Below are 17,725 nucleotides of genomic sequence, written 5' to 3'. Positions count from 1 at the left end.
ATTTATTTTATTTTTTGTAATACTGTAAGTTAAAGGGTTTTGATAAAATGTCACTGTTGCATAACATCCTTGTTACACCTGTTGGCCTTTTCTTTTTCTGGCCTGGCATGAAAGGGAGGGATGACGCCTATTCGCTGCCTTTTGGTCCAGATATGTAGTGACTGTGTGATATATTCATGATCACTGAAATTTTCTGTTCTGTTCTGTTCTGTTTTTGTTTTTGTTTTTTTGTTTTTTTGTTTGTTTTTTTTTATTTAACCTTGATCATATTGATGAAAGCTCCTAGCAGCCTCAGTTGTCATTGGAAACGAGAGCTGGGAAACAAGGTCTTAATTTGAGGCCTGGCTTTGCTTCAAAAGAATGGTGCTTCTCCAGCCAGTGTGTGTTTTCTATCAAAGTGCCGGACATGTTACTCCAGTAACTATTGTTCCATGGATTGCCCAATGTGTTCTTTGTAGTCCCAAACACTTGAGACTATGTTGTTTGCTTCAACATTAACCTTTTTTTAATCTTCTTACAGGATCCTTTCTAGTCAGTGGGATGTTAGAGCTCTGGAGGCAGGACCAGGACTGACTGAAGGAGCATGGTGAAACACCAACCCCTCCAGGTCTATGAGCGCCAGCTGTGTTTGTCATGTATCACTGGGATCTATGGTTGCCGCTGGAAACGCTATCAACGTTCCCATGATGACACCACCAAGGTGAGAGGCTTAGAAAACCTTTTCTTGTGGATGAAGTAAACCAATCAGAATTGCACTACATCTGGCTGTCAGTGTTTTTAAAAAAAAAAACAAACCCATATGGCTGTTGGCAGAATATGCTGTGTAGTCTGATATAGTATCACATATTGCACAGAGTGAAAAATAGAGTATATGTGTTGGATGGTCACTAGAGAATACATGTCAGTCATGTGTGCCTTCAGCAGCTGATCTGTTGATGCACCAAAGAATGACATTTGACTGACCTTGCAGCATCATATGTCTAAATCCTCCACATCTTACAGATTAATTCAACTTTGTCATTTGGGAGATTGTAGATAACCTTTTCTCTGTGGTGAAAACCCTTTTCAGGGTTTGAGATGTGTGATATGTAGAAAGAGTAGGAAGCAGTTGAGACTCCCCTTGCTGTCATTGATTATCTCATGAGATAATTATAAGATGTACACACTCATATGTGCACATGTGCTCATATCAGGTTGGCACGATAACTGCACAGCTGTTCTGAGAGAGCTATTGCTATTCATTTTTAACAGAGATTTTAGTTTTCCTTGTCTGGTTTGTATGTTCCAATGACCCCACATCCCAAAGAAAATCATCACATTACACTTCTTGATTTTCAGCTGCTCAATTTAGAAGATATTACTGTAGCTGTTACATTATTGTGAGTCTTTTCACAGCTCTGAATAACAACATGGCTGTGTGGGAAGTGATACACAGTACTCTTCCTGAATCTATTACTAAGGGGGAAAAAAACATAAAACCCATTGAAAGCTGTAGTCTACGGTCTGTGTTTGGCATCCACAGCAGTGTGCTCTTACACATCATGGTCTCTAAATACCCTACACTGATGTTTGTCTTTCAACATTGATTTACAAAGTACAATTATCTTTGACCAAATATGACCTTGCTGGCCTATCCGCCATTCAGTAACCTTGAGCTTTTCCACCTAGAGGCTCATTCCAAAATAACATCACAAATACTCCACTGTTTCTAGTCTGGAATAATTTTAAATTAGTTTAAAATAGTCAGTATTTATTTATTTGTGTGTGTTTGTGTATGTGTGTGTCTGTGTATTAGTATATTTAGTATAGAGCCTGGAAGTTGTTTGTTGTGTTCTGTATAGGGGTCACATTTATTGTTGTCTGAGAAGACTTCAAGATAATGAAAGGTTATGAGAGTTGCATATTTGGCATCTAAAATATTTTATGTATTTAAATTATGCAGCTTTTTATTGAATGTTTTATCATTTTAACACTTTTTGTAGCTACAAAAATTCAGCTGAAGTGTGTAACCAGAACCGTCAAATGCAACCCCCAACCAAAGAATATTGCAGTGCATGTTTTCTAGTATTAGGCACATGCCAGGTTAAGTATCACAGCCTACACAGGATGAGCCATGTGTCCTGACCTTTCCCTTAATCTCTTCTGTTCTGTAGTTAGGAGGGACACACAAGTTATGTTGCTGCAACAAAGTCAGACACACAGCGTATAACGATGTGTGTCAGACTTGCGCACAGACACAAGGTTGGATGATTTATTTATGCCCACATACCATTCTGTAGACAAGCAGAAACCTTGGACACACACACAATAGACTCATGTCACTCAGAACACGCATGGATGTACCAAAGAAAATATATAGGGTACATGAACCTTACATGAGACGTTTAAACAGAACACAGGCAGGTAAGGGGAATTATCATTGGTAGCACTTGGATCATATATAAAAGCAAAGCAGAACTAAATAAAGAGATATTGATCCCCCCCTCCCCCTTGTTTGCAGGAAACTGGACACCTTGTAGCTCTGTTTCCTGTTGCAAGTGGTTGTCTTTCAGGCCAACTGACAGGATAGTGCAGAGTCAGCATCATTTGTTAACGGTGCTCATCCTTTGTTTTGACCGTGTGCTGCTGGACAGCACTTGTCTTGATCCAAGTGTAAGAGGCTCACATTCTGGCACATACCCTCTGCAGGCTGCAGTTGATTCAATATATTTCCCCCCTCAACATTCTTTTAACTTGTTCACATCATGAGGGGAGAGAACTGAAAACAGATTGAGTCACCACTAAGAGTGCGGCTTTGTCCTGGCGCCGTCAGTAGAGATGTGTAATCCGATTTTATTTGTCTGTTTTTATTTGCTAGAAGCAGATAGCTGTCATTTCCATTGGGAATGCTACCCAGCACAGGTCAAGGTGATGTTATATAAGACTGCATCTTTAACAAACCCAGTAAACAAACTGTGACCAATCAAGGGCAGGTATCGGCTACATGTAACTGGACCTGAGCGAATCACAGAAGCGTGAGAACTGAGAATCTCATGTTGAAACAATTGTAGACTCATTCATAATCCACAAGCAGATCGTGCCGTTTCTCTCCTTTTTCATCTTTGTTCACTGTAATGAGCTGTTCAGGCTGACTGGCTGTCTCAGTGAAGCTGCTTCTGTCTGTTCAAGGTGCTTTGTAGGAAGACAGCCCACGTCATGCAGTGCAAGCCGATCTGGCCTCTCAGTAATAATTGAAAGTATTTCCATTTAGCCACTCATTACCATTCGGTCACACAAAGGCCTCAAAAATAGAAACAAAGCTGCTCTGGCATCATTTGTCAGTGATCTTTGGGTCTTCATTTGCTCTGGACTGTGAAGTATTGGACAAGACAGACAACGTCGTTACTTAGAACCAGCAGTTACACTTACTTGGTAGCAGGGGTGGTGGTGACTCCACAAAGTGCTGTATTGTCGTTTCATTGACGTTGTGTAGCAGCAGTTTAAACGGCAGGAGAATATGAAATCAAATGAGCAGTATTCAAAATTTGAAGATATGTTCTTGTTAAATGACTCCCTCCTCTATCCCCTGAAATTTGATATTTTATTTAAAAAAAAAAAAAAAAATCTTTTTATGATTTTAAGTTTTTTTTTGACCAACGACTTGTATTAATTTCTAATGGACATAAAGATTTTCCAGCATTTTGTGTGTCTGATCACATACTTGTCCTCTCATTTTCCCACTAGCTGTCAGACTGAAAGGTCATGAGCTTCAATATATCAGATGTGAGGTGATTCAGTGATGAGGGTGTGATGGTTAGTGATGTGTTTAATGTAGAAAATGGTCACAGTAATCATAGGGATTTTGGCGTAGCAAGTAACAGGGTGGGACGACTCCCTGTTGTATCAGTTTGTGTCAAAGTGTCAAAAAAGAAAAGAGATTGGATTATATTCTTTCAATAAAAGTCCTCTCTTTTTAACTGAAGCTCGGTATTTAGATTTATGCGCTTAATAAAACCATAAATCATATATCCACAACATATTTACAATAGGAGTTTGCATGTTCTCCTTGTGCCTGCGTGGGTTCTCTCCGGCTACACCGGCTTCCTTCCACACTCCAGAAACATGCATAATAGGTAAACTGGCAACTTTAAAGAGTGTTCATAGGTGTGAATGAGAGTGTGAATGCTTGTTTGTCTCTATATGTTAGCCCCTAGATAATGGATGGATGGGTAGATATTTACAATAGGGTTTGTTCCTGAAATACATGGGAAAAACCTTGTTCTCTCTGTGTTCAACGCAGTTTCCCACTCTCTCCACCCTGACAATGACAGTTCATCATCACAGTAAATATTCACTGTCAGAAGCCATGAGTCAAGATGTGTTTGTGAATCAGTCATAGATTTTTAATGAGTGAGTCGTTCTGATGTAGTAAAACTGTCACAGTATGCTGGGGAAAAAAGACTGTCAGGCATGGTCAAGCTAAAATAATTTGGTGAATGAAGACGTATTCTCCCTGTTTTCATTCATTTCCTTGAACACGATGTAGTCTGTGATTTTAAGTTAAAAGTTAAGTAACAGTGTTTTGCTTAGTTGTGATGTTAACAGCTAGAATAAACTTGATGGCTATGTTCACTGTCAGCTCTCTGGTTGGAGCAGAGTAACTGCATCCCTCATGTAGGTGGATCATTGCTCTCTGTGTGATTATTGTTTGATTTGTGTTTCTAATTGAAAACATCTAGATTAGTTTGTGTACCCAGTAATGATTTGTACTAATCCCCAGTCCCTTTACACAAAAGAACAAAAAAAATAAATAAAAATCATTAAGGCTGGAAATTAAAACCATTCATCTGTTTCTGCAAACCTACAGTATATTTTTACTGTTCTGTGATATTTGTTGATGTGGTTTAATTAGCCAGACTTAATATGTACAGTAAAACCACACTTTTATTTGTTACTTTGATAGTTTATCCAGTTTATTTAATTACTTTAATTTTAACGATGTGGTGTAAATTAAAAAACGCTTCAAAAAATCAGGCGTCCATAACACCCTTGATTTTTCATCACACTCCTGTATGTTGTGTACCTCACTAGAGCTGAAAGAATTAGTTGATTAATTGATTAGTCAATCAACAGCAAAGTAAGCAGCAACTTTTCGTTAATCAGTTAATCAGTTTATTGTCTTTGTCTTATGCGATGGTGAACTGAAGTGTTGGTTAGAGGCTCAGACAAAACAGGATTTAAAGACGTCAACATGGGCTTTAGAAAATTATGATCAGGTTTTTTTCTTTTACTATATTCTGACGTTTTGTAGACAAAACTGTTAATAGATTAATCAAGAAAATAATCAGCAGATTAATAGATAAAGAAAATAATCATTAGTTTTAGCCTTGTGCTTCTCTGACAATAATATGAAACGGTTACTAATGATTAGTGATTGATCTTGTCTTTTTGACAGTAGAGATTGTGGTCTGCTGATGTCAAGCAGTAAACACTCGCATGTTCCAGAGAGAGAAACAGAGGCCTTGAAAGATGAAGGATTTATTTGTACCTTCCCTATATTCTCAGTACACAGCAGGTTGTCAACTTCACAAACTATGTTGAATCTAAAATCAGCCAGTTGTTAACACCTAAGCGCTGACTAAGATGGTCACTGATTGACGTATTTATTTTATCTGCTGTGATTACAAAAGCCCCAAGGTACTTCATATGTGGCTGTTGAGCTTTGTGATGCATGTAGCATGATTTCCTGATGATGTTTTGAAGTTAAATGTTAGAAAATGAACAAGGTGTCAATACATTGACAGTATTATATGTATCTATTCATTTTAGCATAGTGGGGGAATATGTCTAAAAATATGGAGTAAAAAGGAGGTTCAGTTCAGTATTGTTTGTTATATTTTTCATTTTTCAGGACCTCCTGTGTATTTTTGCAGACACTTTTACATCTGGTGCATTTCTCTGGTGGTATAGCCGCAATATAAAGCAGTGCACACCCAGTGTGAAATGCCAGGGACTTATCGGGATATGCTCAGGAATGTGACAAGGGACCGAGGTGTTAAGTCTAGTGAAGATAGAGGCAGAGAGAGAGAGAGAGAGAGAGAGAGAGAGAGAGGCATGAATTAGTAGCTATAGCAGCTTTGCCTTGTTTTCTGCTTCCTCTCCCACATTTACATTAGCTTACAAGTTCATTCACACAAAGCAACATGTTTGTGTTGGTTTGTATCTGACTATATTCATCTTTGACAACAAGTTCATTCAGGACCCTCCCACACCATATTTTCTGTGCACAGCGTTGGCATGTTAGATGACAGCATACTGAGCCAAGCTGCCATGCCTAATTGAATACATAATTTAATTGTGTGTTAACTATATAGTTGTTGATCTGACCAGAAATCATCTAATAAATGCAATTTAGGATGTGTATATGCTGAATGTTGAGTGTGTGTATTTTGGTAGAGGAAACCTTAATATTAGCTGTCAAAACATACTAGTATAGCTGGAAAATGTGAATAGATAACACACTAGTAAATAATAATAAATGGGTTGTATTTACATGTTCTCCAAGCTTATTTATTATGCTTCTACAGACATTTTCAGCATCTCTTAGTGTTTGTCAGTACAGTAGAGGTGTTGTAGTAGTAGTCTGTATTTGTCTTCTGATGACTTATTTGTCAGTACTGTAACCCACAAAAACTACAATTCCCAGAGTTTTATCACAGCCAGAGACACATAATCATCTGAGCACACAACGTGTTGTGAAATTGTCCTTGTTATATTGTTGTAGACAAGTGCTGCCAACTTTCACTGCACACGGTGGCATACTGTACATGATACAAGGACAGCTTGACATTACATTGGAGTTTATGCTGTAGTTCTACAAAAGAATGCTGTGTTAGAAATGTGTGCAGTTATTATTATACTAGTAATCCATATGCCTGCCTGTATGATTTATAGGCTGTCAGGCTGTTTTCTTTCCCTGTGCGTTGCTGTTAAGGGGGTCAGAATTGAGCACAGAAGGCTTGTGTGTTGTAGCTGTATTTGTAGGTTTGATAGCTTGAAGAAAATGTATTTATAATTTATTCATAATTTATTTAATGTATACACAGTGATACACAACTTAACTTGTGAATCTGCAGAATGACTGTCTTTGGTGTGTGAATGTATGTATGTATGTGTGTATTTATTTATTTATTTTTAATAGCTTTTCAAGAACATTACATCCTGGTTCCATAATGGCTCCAGTTTGACTTGCAAATCGGATGCAAATCAGAATAGATAGTATTACATGACATTACAAAGCCATATGCTTTGTTTAAATAGTATTACATTTCTTATGTGAATCTAAGTAAGCGAGCATGCCCATGCATGCATGTACTGTGCAGAAGAGCAGCAGCTGAGCATGAGTAATAACCCTTTTGTGGATACGACACTTTAATTGTTGCCTAGATCCTGTTTGACATATTGAGGCATTCATGGAGGGAAAAGAGAGAGCACACGGATCGTTCAGTCATGCTGGCATTATCAATAGGAGTTGTGCACATAGGAAAAACAGGGCAAATGAATGGCAGAAAACCTCTTTACCCTTTTATAAAATCAACATTATGGAGTGATGCTTAAAGCTACTGTGACCTTTAATTTGACCATGTTCTGTGCATGGCTCATTTTCCTGGTTTGATGGTGGCTGTTCCAAAGAACCACACAGAAACAAACGCCAGCAAATCTGCATAAAAGTGTCACTTTAGCATACAGTATATCTCTGTTCACTAACCTTCTACAGTAAATTGGTATAGTAAACTTCACCCCATAACACCCCAAATGACCTTCACCAGACACAAGACAAGGATATTTACTATGCTTATGATAAATGACCATCAGGGCTGCAGATAGCTTGATGGTGTCAGCTCAACAAGAAGATCAGCGATGTATCAAAAAGGTCTCCGAGAATTAAGTCAGACATTTTAAACTAAACTTTACAAGATTATTATTTTAGACGGATAAAAACAATCCAATGACCATATCTAATAAATATGTTATTGGCTGTTTCTGTTGTAATCCACTGTACCAGACCTGCTGTGAGCCATTGAAAGTCGAGACAAATAAATAGAAAGAAAAATCAAGCGGAAAGCCACTAAGGGAAACAGAAAGGTAAGGTGTTGACTGTTATTGCAGTGTTGCTCTTCTGTCCTGTGCTATGGTGGTCCACAGCTCCTGTAAAGTTAGTTTACTATTAAAGTGGCTCAATACCCATTTCTGAAAAAGGGCCAACTTTTTCTGCTTCTTTCCCCTTCTTGTTTTCCAAGAATGTTCAATCACTGACGCACTTTCCTCTGACGCAGTGGTGAGTCAGCAACGATATATACTTTATAGTAACTGGAAAGTGCTGTAAATCATTCGTACATAAATTCCTGATGCAAACAGGCAAAGTGTAAATGAAGGATTTTATGGATTTTCCTTTTTTTGTGTTTTAATGAGTGTTTACATGACATTTGCCTTGATCCATTTACTACTTTATTTTCAGCAGAGAAGTGTGTTCTATAAGACTAAGTCTGTGATTTCCATCCTTTTCCAAATTTACAGGTTAGGAAGCAAATTAGTATGCTATTTTTTAAATACCTTTAATATTGACTATTGTAGCTGTTTAAACTGCGTTTCTCAGAACAGCTACAAAAAGGGTCATTGATGATTTTGAAAAGTCATTCTAATATTTTTAATTACACTTCATCTACATAATTTGATTTGAATTAAAGCTAATTCAATAGCTCTGAATTTTCCCAAGGAGAGCTTTGTCCTCTTTGTCTTCTATGATTTCTCCAAGGGGTGAACAGCGTAACACAAGTCAGAGTAATTATCAGAACAAAGCATGGATGACCGTTAGCACACACTGCACTTCAGCAACAGTCTAATTGTCAGAGGTTGTGATTTTCTGATAGATTCCTGTTGCCGCACTATCAGTCTGTGCCATGGGGTGTTGCGCCCAAATAAAATGCCAGCCATGCAGAATGTTAATGTGGTATCACCAGGGCAGGCCAAGTCATGTCAGGCTAGACAAGCTCTGCTGCTGAGTTGGCTGGGAAACAGGAAGAGAGAACATCAGGCCCAACGGGGTGTTTAAATCATCAGTAACTGAGAAATGTCAGGTTTTCTTTTGAGCTTTTTTTTTTAATCTCGGATTTTGATACATTAAAACTAAAAGCCGGAACCTTTAGTAAGTTAAATAAACCATCCAAAATATCCACACCACAAGACCAGAGAGCTGTACTAATACACTGTACTGTACGTACTATATTGTGGTTGAAACACAAGGTTTTCTCTCCTACAAACAGATTTAGATTCATCCATCGATAACAGTTGCCTTATTGTCATATTCAGGCCACTATAGTTGTGTAAGTTAATGATGAATAATAAAATTCCATCTGTAGAATTAGATCTCTGAAATGACATATGAGACAGTTTATTAGATGATCAAATTAACCACAACAACAATTTCACCGCACCATCACAGTTCTCTCAGGGGACTATCAGGTCGCATCCATCATAATCCAGGGGGGAGGAGGGGGTGGAGGAGTGAGGGAATGGGGGGGGGTTGAACAATGTCACCTCTCAGGAGCAAGGTCGGATTTCCCAGGTGTTTCCAGGTAGTCATTACGGACCATGGGAACCAGGGTCGGTTCTCTGTCATCAATGAGCAGAGCTGCCTGTCACAGAGACCCTGGCAACCTTTCTGCTACTGGGATTGATTTGTTGTCCTCCTTCATTTGTCCTCAGTCATTTCCTTGTTCCTTGTTGTAAAGACACACCATTAGCAGCCTGTTATTATTTGGATGGTGCCCATATTACTCTTCTTACATAATGAAGTTTTTTTCGTACACTTCTGAAATGTACTTTAAATGCCATATCCAAATATGAGAGAGTATTGAATCAACAACTGATCAGTCATGCCATAAAACCATGCCCATAAATTAGATGATGCATCTTTATAACATCATGATTTCCCACAATTAGTCTGATCCACGTCTGAATTGTGAGGCGTGGGAAAGCTCTTAAAACGAGCTTCGGATAGTGGACTTTATTTATGATTTGAAAACATTAAGTCCATATTAAACATTTGAAAAACTTTTGTATTTAGTCAACAAAACAAAGTGAGAATGAGGCCAGATATAAACAGGTCAGGCAGGCTGTCTCACTTGTGTGTCGCATCAGCAGGTCCAGGTGATAATAATCTGATCCTTGGCACACACACACAACAATGGTGCATTCAAGGTGACTGTTTAACTGAGTCTTTACCGCGACACTACGGTGTAGATAATGCACACACATATAGGTGATTTGACATAATTAGGCAGCAGTTAACAAATATGGATTAATCTATTGTTTTTTCTCGTTTAAAAAAAAAAAAAGTGACCACCAGTCCAAAGATATTCAATTTGCACATTTAGAACATACAAAGCAAATCCTCACATTTGAGGAGCTGGGACCAGTAATTGTTAGATATTTCTACTTTGATTCATCAATTATCAAAATGCTGATCAATTAATAGGATAACTGACAAAAGATTTTTGAGCTAAACACTATATTGATATAATGAAAATACGCCATTTCTGTTTATGCAAATGTATGCACATATTTTGCCAAATGTTTTTGGCCTTCATAGATACATGCTAAACATTTGACCTCTGTAATGACGACACTATTACAGTTGACCTACTGTATAACATTGTCTAAAGATGAGGTTTTCTGAGCAAGCCTGAATACTCCTTTTATCTAACATTGTTATCAAGATATGTGTGTTATCTTTTCATACCTGTTCACTTCATGTGTTCACAGCTGGTAAAATCCTGCTCTTTAACCAAGAGATGTTATTCTGTTAACATTGTATGTGTACATGGTAACTAAAGGGTTGTCACCAGCACGGCTGCTGCTCAGGTTCTCTTGAGTGCACTGAGTCGTCTTTAAATAATGAGCACTTTTCTGTGCTTCACCAAAAAGCTCGAAAGGTTCTTGTCTGGGTCAAATGTGTAGATGGATTTAAAGTGCACTGAAGAAGATAGAAATGTCTGTCATTACGCACATACCTTCTCGAGCACGGCCTCGGTGTGTGTTTCTGTCTGTCCATTTCTGAAGATGTAGCCAGTTTAATATTTGCCAGGGTACAAGAGTGCATGACAGACGAGGACAGTAATTAGTCAGCTTACGTGTGAAGTTATTAAAAGTAATTCCTTGATAATGAGCAAAGTGTATGAGGGAATACTCTCTGCAAAGGTCAGCAGCCAGGTTGGCACCATGTGACCAAAGTAGATAAGTTTGTAGAAAGTTTACTTGTAATGAACTCTGCTGGTCTCTGAAAAGATGAAGTTGTGCTTGTCAGTGCAATAAGTTTACACTGTACGTGTGTGGGAGGGTTTTGAATAAAAAATAATAGTATGTACAGTACCGGTCAAAGGTTTGGACACACTTTCCCATTCAGGAAACTTTTAACTCAAAGGATATACTTTGAGTATTATCATTATCTAATGAGCTTAAGTCTTGTTTCTCTCTCAATTAAATATAGTGGAGACACATAAATAATCGATTGTGTTTGTATATATCTGTGTGTTTGCAGTGGGAGCTGCTGTGGTCCCTCATCCTCCTTTTTACCTTCTGTCTGCTGCTGGTCTGGTTCTACTTCTGGTGGGAGGCTCATAATGACTACAACGAATTCAACTGGTGAGTACACATCCAAACTGACTGTGCGTGTTGTCATGTCAAAACTTTGGGCTAGATGCCTGTCACCATATTGTTTTGGCTGTAAATAGATTCTATCCGTGCTTGTCGGCTTGTTGATTTCCTAAATCATCTGCTTAATCTGTGTCTGAGTAGAGACTGCCCAGCCCTCCACAGATTACACCATTATATAACAGAGCGATAGCTTGCCAAACATTTCCTGTACTGTACATCACTCAGCCCCTGTGCCACATTGGTGTAAAAACTAATTTGTGTGACTGAAAACATTATACTGTAAGGTACCACAAGTAAGATTAATCTGTTTTCAAAATGCCACATACGATTTTCCATAAAGCAATATGTGTTTTTGTAAGTGCTATAGTACAAAATGGTTACTGCTGTGTCCCATAATGTCACATACAACACACTGGTCTTTCTTGTGAACTGTCTCTCCCCTCCCCCTCTCCTCCTGCTCTCAAGGACCTCTACAATGTCACCTTTTCCTTTTATTATCATCCATTGCCTTCCATTACCTCCTGTCACATCCCTTTCCCACTGTAGTTTTTTCTGTTATATCCCACTTCTCATTTCCCCTACATTTCACCTTTTTTAAATTGCCTTTTGCCTCACATCTTTTGCTGTGTGTATATTCTCCATTCCTTTTTTTTTTTTCTTTTCCCCAAACAGCCACCCCAGTCCAGTTTTATCAGCAATCTCACTATTGTGTTTTCTTTTTTATCTCTGGATGTCAGTTTTGGTGGGCAGACATTTGCCATTCCTTTTTAATAGGAAGTGGACAAATTTCCTGTTTTTTATGTGGGTCCCACAGATAATCAGAGAGATGATCCTGCCCTTGTGTGTTCTAGTGATTTAGCAGCAGGGAGTGTCCCAGTCCATCTGCAGTATAAATGTATTCACAAAGGGCTAGGAGCATCAGCGCTAAGTGACCCTGCTGTGGCTCTGTGCCACTGGAATCACTGATAAGGCTTTGAATGTAATTAGTGCTATAGGCCCTTGCTGCCATGTCAAACACCCCACACACACACACACACACACACACACACACACACACACACACACACACACACACAGACACGCACACTTATACACTTTGCTCTGCAGTTGTCAACCTTTTCATAACAAAACAAGTAACAAGTGCTGAATACTCTTATTGTTACTTTTACCGTCTGTCTCCCACAATGCAGCTCCTCCACAAGACAGAAACCAGCTGTCAATAATTTGCCACCCATCCATTTATAATAACAATCACATAATCTCTTTGGTCTGAGTTCTCCCTATAACCCAACAATAGTGTCTGCTGTCACCTGGGCTGCTGTGTTTGTTGTGTCCGTTTTAGTTTTATTGCAAGAATAAAGCATTAAGCTCAAGGATACTTGATGAGTGTCTGCCTGTAAGTCAAAGGCCTTTGTAGCACCAGTTGGCTTTTATTTTGTACAATATATGTCCTAGTTTTTTAACTGTACCCGTCTTGCAGATCCATTGCAAACTGATAATGCTGTAAAGTTGTGAAAGGAAGTTTGCAAATAAGACTTTTGCAGGCTGTTACTGTTACTGTAATGAAATGTCATCCATTATAAAAAATTAAGTAAAACTTGTAAGGCATTTACAGTTTTGTTTGAAAGGAATTCAAAATGACAGATTATTATTTTAAAAGGTAATACAAAAACCTACACACATAAATTCAGTTCTGCCGAGCCGTCATATCAGTGATGATAAAATGCAGGTGAGCTCTCAAATGTTGAAAAACACCAACACCACTCCCTCTCTTGTTCCGGCAGGTTCCTCTACAACCGCTCTGGGGTGTGGAGCGATGGCACTGTTCCCATCCTGGCCACCACCGCTGCTGGCTTCACCTATATTGCATTTTTAATGGTCAGTCCCACGTCAAATATTCACTAAGGACGTGCTAAACATGTTGTGCTCTTGTTCAGGCAGCTTTTTATTTGTGTATATGTCAAGAAAAAAGTAGTCACATGTTGAAGCTGAGCAAGTTAAGATCTGTGAGGCAGCAGACTTGTTTTTGAAAGTTGGACTCTTATTTGCATGTCTCTTGTTTGTTTGTTTTTTTCCTCTTTTTTTTCAGGTTTTGGCGCTTTGCCACATTGCGCTTGGGCAACAATTAAATTTACACTGGCTCCATAAGGTAAGGTGCCAAATGTGAGACCAAGTGAGTGACTGTGTTTGTGTGAGTGTGTGTGGGTGGTGAAAACTTGGAAGGTAGAAAGAGGTGGGTGAGGTTTTTTATATCTATCTTTTTTTTTTTCTCCTGGTGTGTGTATGTGTGTTGGCAGTTGTGTATTTACACTTACCTGTTTGCTTAGTGCTTGCGTCTGTGTCCATTCATAGCCAATCAGCTGAACTTGTCCTGAACTCACAGTTGGGATCATGTTGTCCCAGGAGGCTTGTGAAAGCCCAGTAAATGACCTGCTTGAGAATACGATCAGCAAACCAAACACACGGACCAAACACTGCTTGAGGTGTGAAAGGGCTGGGAGCTATTCAGGGTTACTCTGTGGTGTGTGTGTTTATGTGTGCGTGCGTGTATGTATGTATCCAAAGTGACAGCCTCTCTGATTTTCTGCATCTTTCTCTCTCTGTCCACACAGATAGGAGTGACTGCTGCTCTGCTCACCACCATCATTGGGGTGATATCTGTCAATCAAACATGGGGACAAGAGTGGGATGTCATCCCTATCTCCCTGCAGGTCAGCAGACTTGAACACAGGAAAGCTTCAAAGCTGTTTTTGATGGCTTGACATCATTTATTTTTTAAGATTAATATTTAAAATTTAAAATAATTTGATAGTCAAGAGACAGACAGAAAACAAAGGGAAGGAGAGACAGGGGTCTGACATGCAGCAAAAGCCCCAGGCAGGAAGCAAACCATGGATGTTGTGGTTATGTGGCATGTTCTGTTCAGCTACCAAGGGGGCTCTGACATCACTCTTAATGACAAGTTTTAGTACAAAACTGAGTCTTGTGACACATGGAATGGAAGCAGACTGTTATTTCTACATAACAACATACACTTGGTTTGTGAGCACTGGATAAAATAAATGAGCTGCGACCACTTTTGCATCCAGGACCGACTGTTTAAAAACTCTGAGTACCTCTTTTCATTTCCATATAGAACAAAGTGTAATACACCTCATACACTGTAGTGACACCACACTCAGTCTGCATTTATCCTGGTAAAAATTAGCAGCTAAACAATATGCAAGGAGTTGTGAGAAGTGCATAATTAGTGTGTCCCTGTGAGATTATTGCACCACCAGGAATGTGTGATTTGAAGTCTGCTAAAGTGCAATTAAAATTGAATGCCTCTGCAAATGATAGCTATTATCCCTGAATAGTGCTACCAGTGTCTTAACCCTAGATAATGTCTGTAATTCCATGCCTGTCTGTCGTCTTTATCTTTGTTTCTCTTTGTCATCTCTCTTTAACCCTGATTCTCCCTCCCTTCTCTCTCTCTCTTTCCCCTTTGTCTTCTATATCTTCTTTCTTTTTTTCATCTCTTGCCTTCATCCTCTCCACCGTGTCACATCACTGCCCAGGCTACAGGTCCGTTCCTTCATATCGGGGCTCTTGCTGCGGTCACAGCACTGTCGTGGATTGTGGCTGGACAGGTCGCCCGTGCAGAAAAAACAAGTACGTTTAAGTTTGTAACACAGAATACGAGTTACTGTTACCTGATGTAACAGTCTGTCTCACACACACACACAGAGTTACAGGAAGAGTGGTGAATGATTAACACTATGTAGACAGAGGCCAGGACCTCCACCCAGGGTGTCGGAGATAACGAACATTCCTACGGGCTCATGTGATGTTTTCCAGCCAGGACACCTTGGATTGTTTTCTCCTCAAGTATGGGTCTCTTTCTTGAGATTAGCAGCACTGTGTGTGTGTTTTAACTCTCACCACTAATGGTGTCTGTAGAAAAGAACAGGTGTGAATAGTTGGTGTCATTTATATGCCATTTACTGTCCACTGGAGAAATTATAGCCATATATCAGTAGTATTTATTGTAAATGTCATGTCAGTCCTGTACATTGTTAACCCTCCAATGAGTTATATAACTGTCTTTTGGACATGACAGTTTCTACCTTCTACTGGGAGAGACAGTAGGGGGGGGGGGGGCTGTGAATCTCATGTGCATAACAAGAGTTGTCTACTCAGGTGACCTTGAAACAAATACATTCCCCCATGAGTGTGTGTGTTTGTGTCCACATTTACAGCCTTCATCGCTCACTTAAACTGAGGTGTATGCAGGGGAAACATCACCCACATTCACAGCAGCTACTTCCGTCACACTTCTCTTTGAAAACTGAACGAGAGTCCTAGATGTCACATAAATGTTCTCTTGGTTACAAATCAAAATGTTTTCCCATGACGGTCAGTGCTGTGGCTTTAATTAGCTTATTTATGTCCATGCTGAAGATGTTTACTAAGGGAGCTTGGCATAGAAATAAACTTGACCAAGGCAATTATTTGCCAAAAGCACATCCCATCCCAAATTGTATGCAATTTCAAATTTGGATGTGTATTATTTGTAACATTTAAAGGAATGGTTTGACAATTTGGGAAATGCGCTTATTTGCTTTCTTGTTGAGAGTAACAAAATCTGGTACATAACTCCCTGAAAACAAACGAGTTATGACATGTTAATTAGTGAGCATCAAAGGTGCCACTAGGCAGATTTTGGACAGCGAGTCCCCCCCCCCCCCCCAAATCTATAATCATATCTTCATATCAGACACAACAAAAGAAATCATCTGTTTTGTCCCAGTGTTCCAGGTGGTGGTCGTGCTGCTGTATCTCAGTGTGTTACTGGGACTCTATGTGATGCCCCTCTACATCACCTCCCCCTGCATCATGGAGCCCACTAGCCTCAAACCACGTCCTGATGTTATTGGTCACCAGGGAGCCCCCATGGTAAGTCAGCTGACCTCTATCATTGAATCAGAATGTGGGGAAATAAAACGGGCGACTTTTGCTTTTACATTGCCGTACATTTTGAGCTACCTGATATTTGCTTCACAGACAATTTAACCATAAACCAGAGTGTCAAAGACCACTCGATTCTTTTTTGGAGAAGGGAGAGGAAAATTTGTCCACCTTGTTTTTCATTCATTTCTCTTCTCCTGCTCTTCCCAGGGCTATTCTAGTCTATTAATGACCTTGTGGTCCCGCAACTGAAAATAGTCCACAAACATTGCGCAGTCAGAGCCTGGAGCTCTCGCTGCCTCATGTATGGCAGGGATATATTCTCTGCCTGGCAAACACAAAGACATGCACAGACAACTGTTACATTTGCAGCTTGATGTGAAAGAGAATTGTTTCTGGTCCCTTCACCTTTTCAGCTACAGCATCTCGCTCACAGATCAGATTTTAGACTCCACTACAGTGTGTACAAGAGCCTCTGGGTTAAGTATGCGTCAGAAGGTCACATTAATATGGCTCATGCATATCAAAGCACATTTTCATTTTTTTATGTTTGATTTATGTGCTTGGATTAATTTTATCGCTTCCAAACGTTACCTGCAGAAGGATTTACGGACTTGGCACAATAAACTGCTGAGTGTTGTGCAATCCTTCGAAGGAAAAGGAATTTCTTGTTTTTCATTACAGTTACTCACATGCTCAAAAACACACCCTGCATTTTTGTGGTATTTGCGTAAAGCGATCGATCCTCACAGAGGAATCTAAAATTAGGAGTGGCTCGGTGGGGCTGTAAGAAACTCCCACTGGAAAAAAAAAAAAAAAAAAAAAAAAAAAAAAAAAAAATCACATGACTTGGCTCAGTTTCCCAGTCAGACGCTGTATTGATTATAGCATCATTCCTATCCTGTGGTTCCCAGCTTTACTCGCAGCGTCTCACAGGAAGATTGAATAAGTGATGCATAACCTATTGGTGTGGTATTGATCATAACCTTGACTTAAAGAGTTAAATAATGGAAGAGAGCACTGCCCATTTTACAACATTCCTTTGTGTTCAGAGAAATGAGTCACGTCTGTGATAAATCGC

At 39.3% G+C, this 17,725-nt stretch overlaps 1 protein-coding gene across 3 annotated transcripts in view; it reads left to right on the top strand.

Annotated features, from left to right (window-relative positions):
- Positions 1–17,725, top strand: part of LOC111233432 (glycerophosphodiester phosphodiesterase domain-containing protein 5-like) — a 43,999-nt gene that overhangs the window by 16,221 nt on the left and 10,053 nt on the right. For all 3 annotated transcript variants that reach the window (XR_002665604.1, XM_022761243.1, XM_022761242.1), the window contains exons 2-8: positions 521–700; positions 11,579–11,682; positions 13,479–13,572; positions 13,784–13,843; positions 14,307–14,405; positions 15,255–15,348; positions 16,487–16,632. Coding sequence is in view for 2 of the 3 variants with exons in the window: in XM_022761243.1 (XP_022616964.1) it covers positions 584–700; positions 11,579–11,682; positions 13,479–13,572; positions 13,784–13,843; positions 14,307–14,405; positions 15,255–15,348; positions 16,487–16,632 (714 nt within the window). In the remaining variant the exon portion in view is untranslated. The remainder of the gene's footprint in view (positions 1–520; positions 701–11,578; positions 11,683–13,478; positions 13,573–13,783; positions 13,844–14,306; positions 14,406–15,254; positions 15,349–16,486; positions 16,633–17,725) is intronic.

The sequence above is a fragment of the Seriola dumerili genome, unplaced genomic scaffold, assembly GCF_002260705.1.
Source record: "Seriola dumerili isolate Sdu_G_001 unplaced genomic scaffold, Sdu_1.0 BDQW01000391.1, whole genome shotgun sequence".
Lineage (NCBI taxonomy): Eukaryota > Metazoa > Chordata > Actinopteri > Carangiformes > Carangidae > Seriola > Seriola dumerili.
This window is presented reverse-complemented; position numbering and strand designations above follow the sequence as displayed.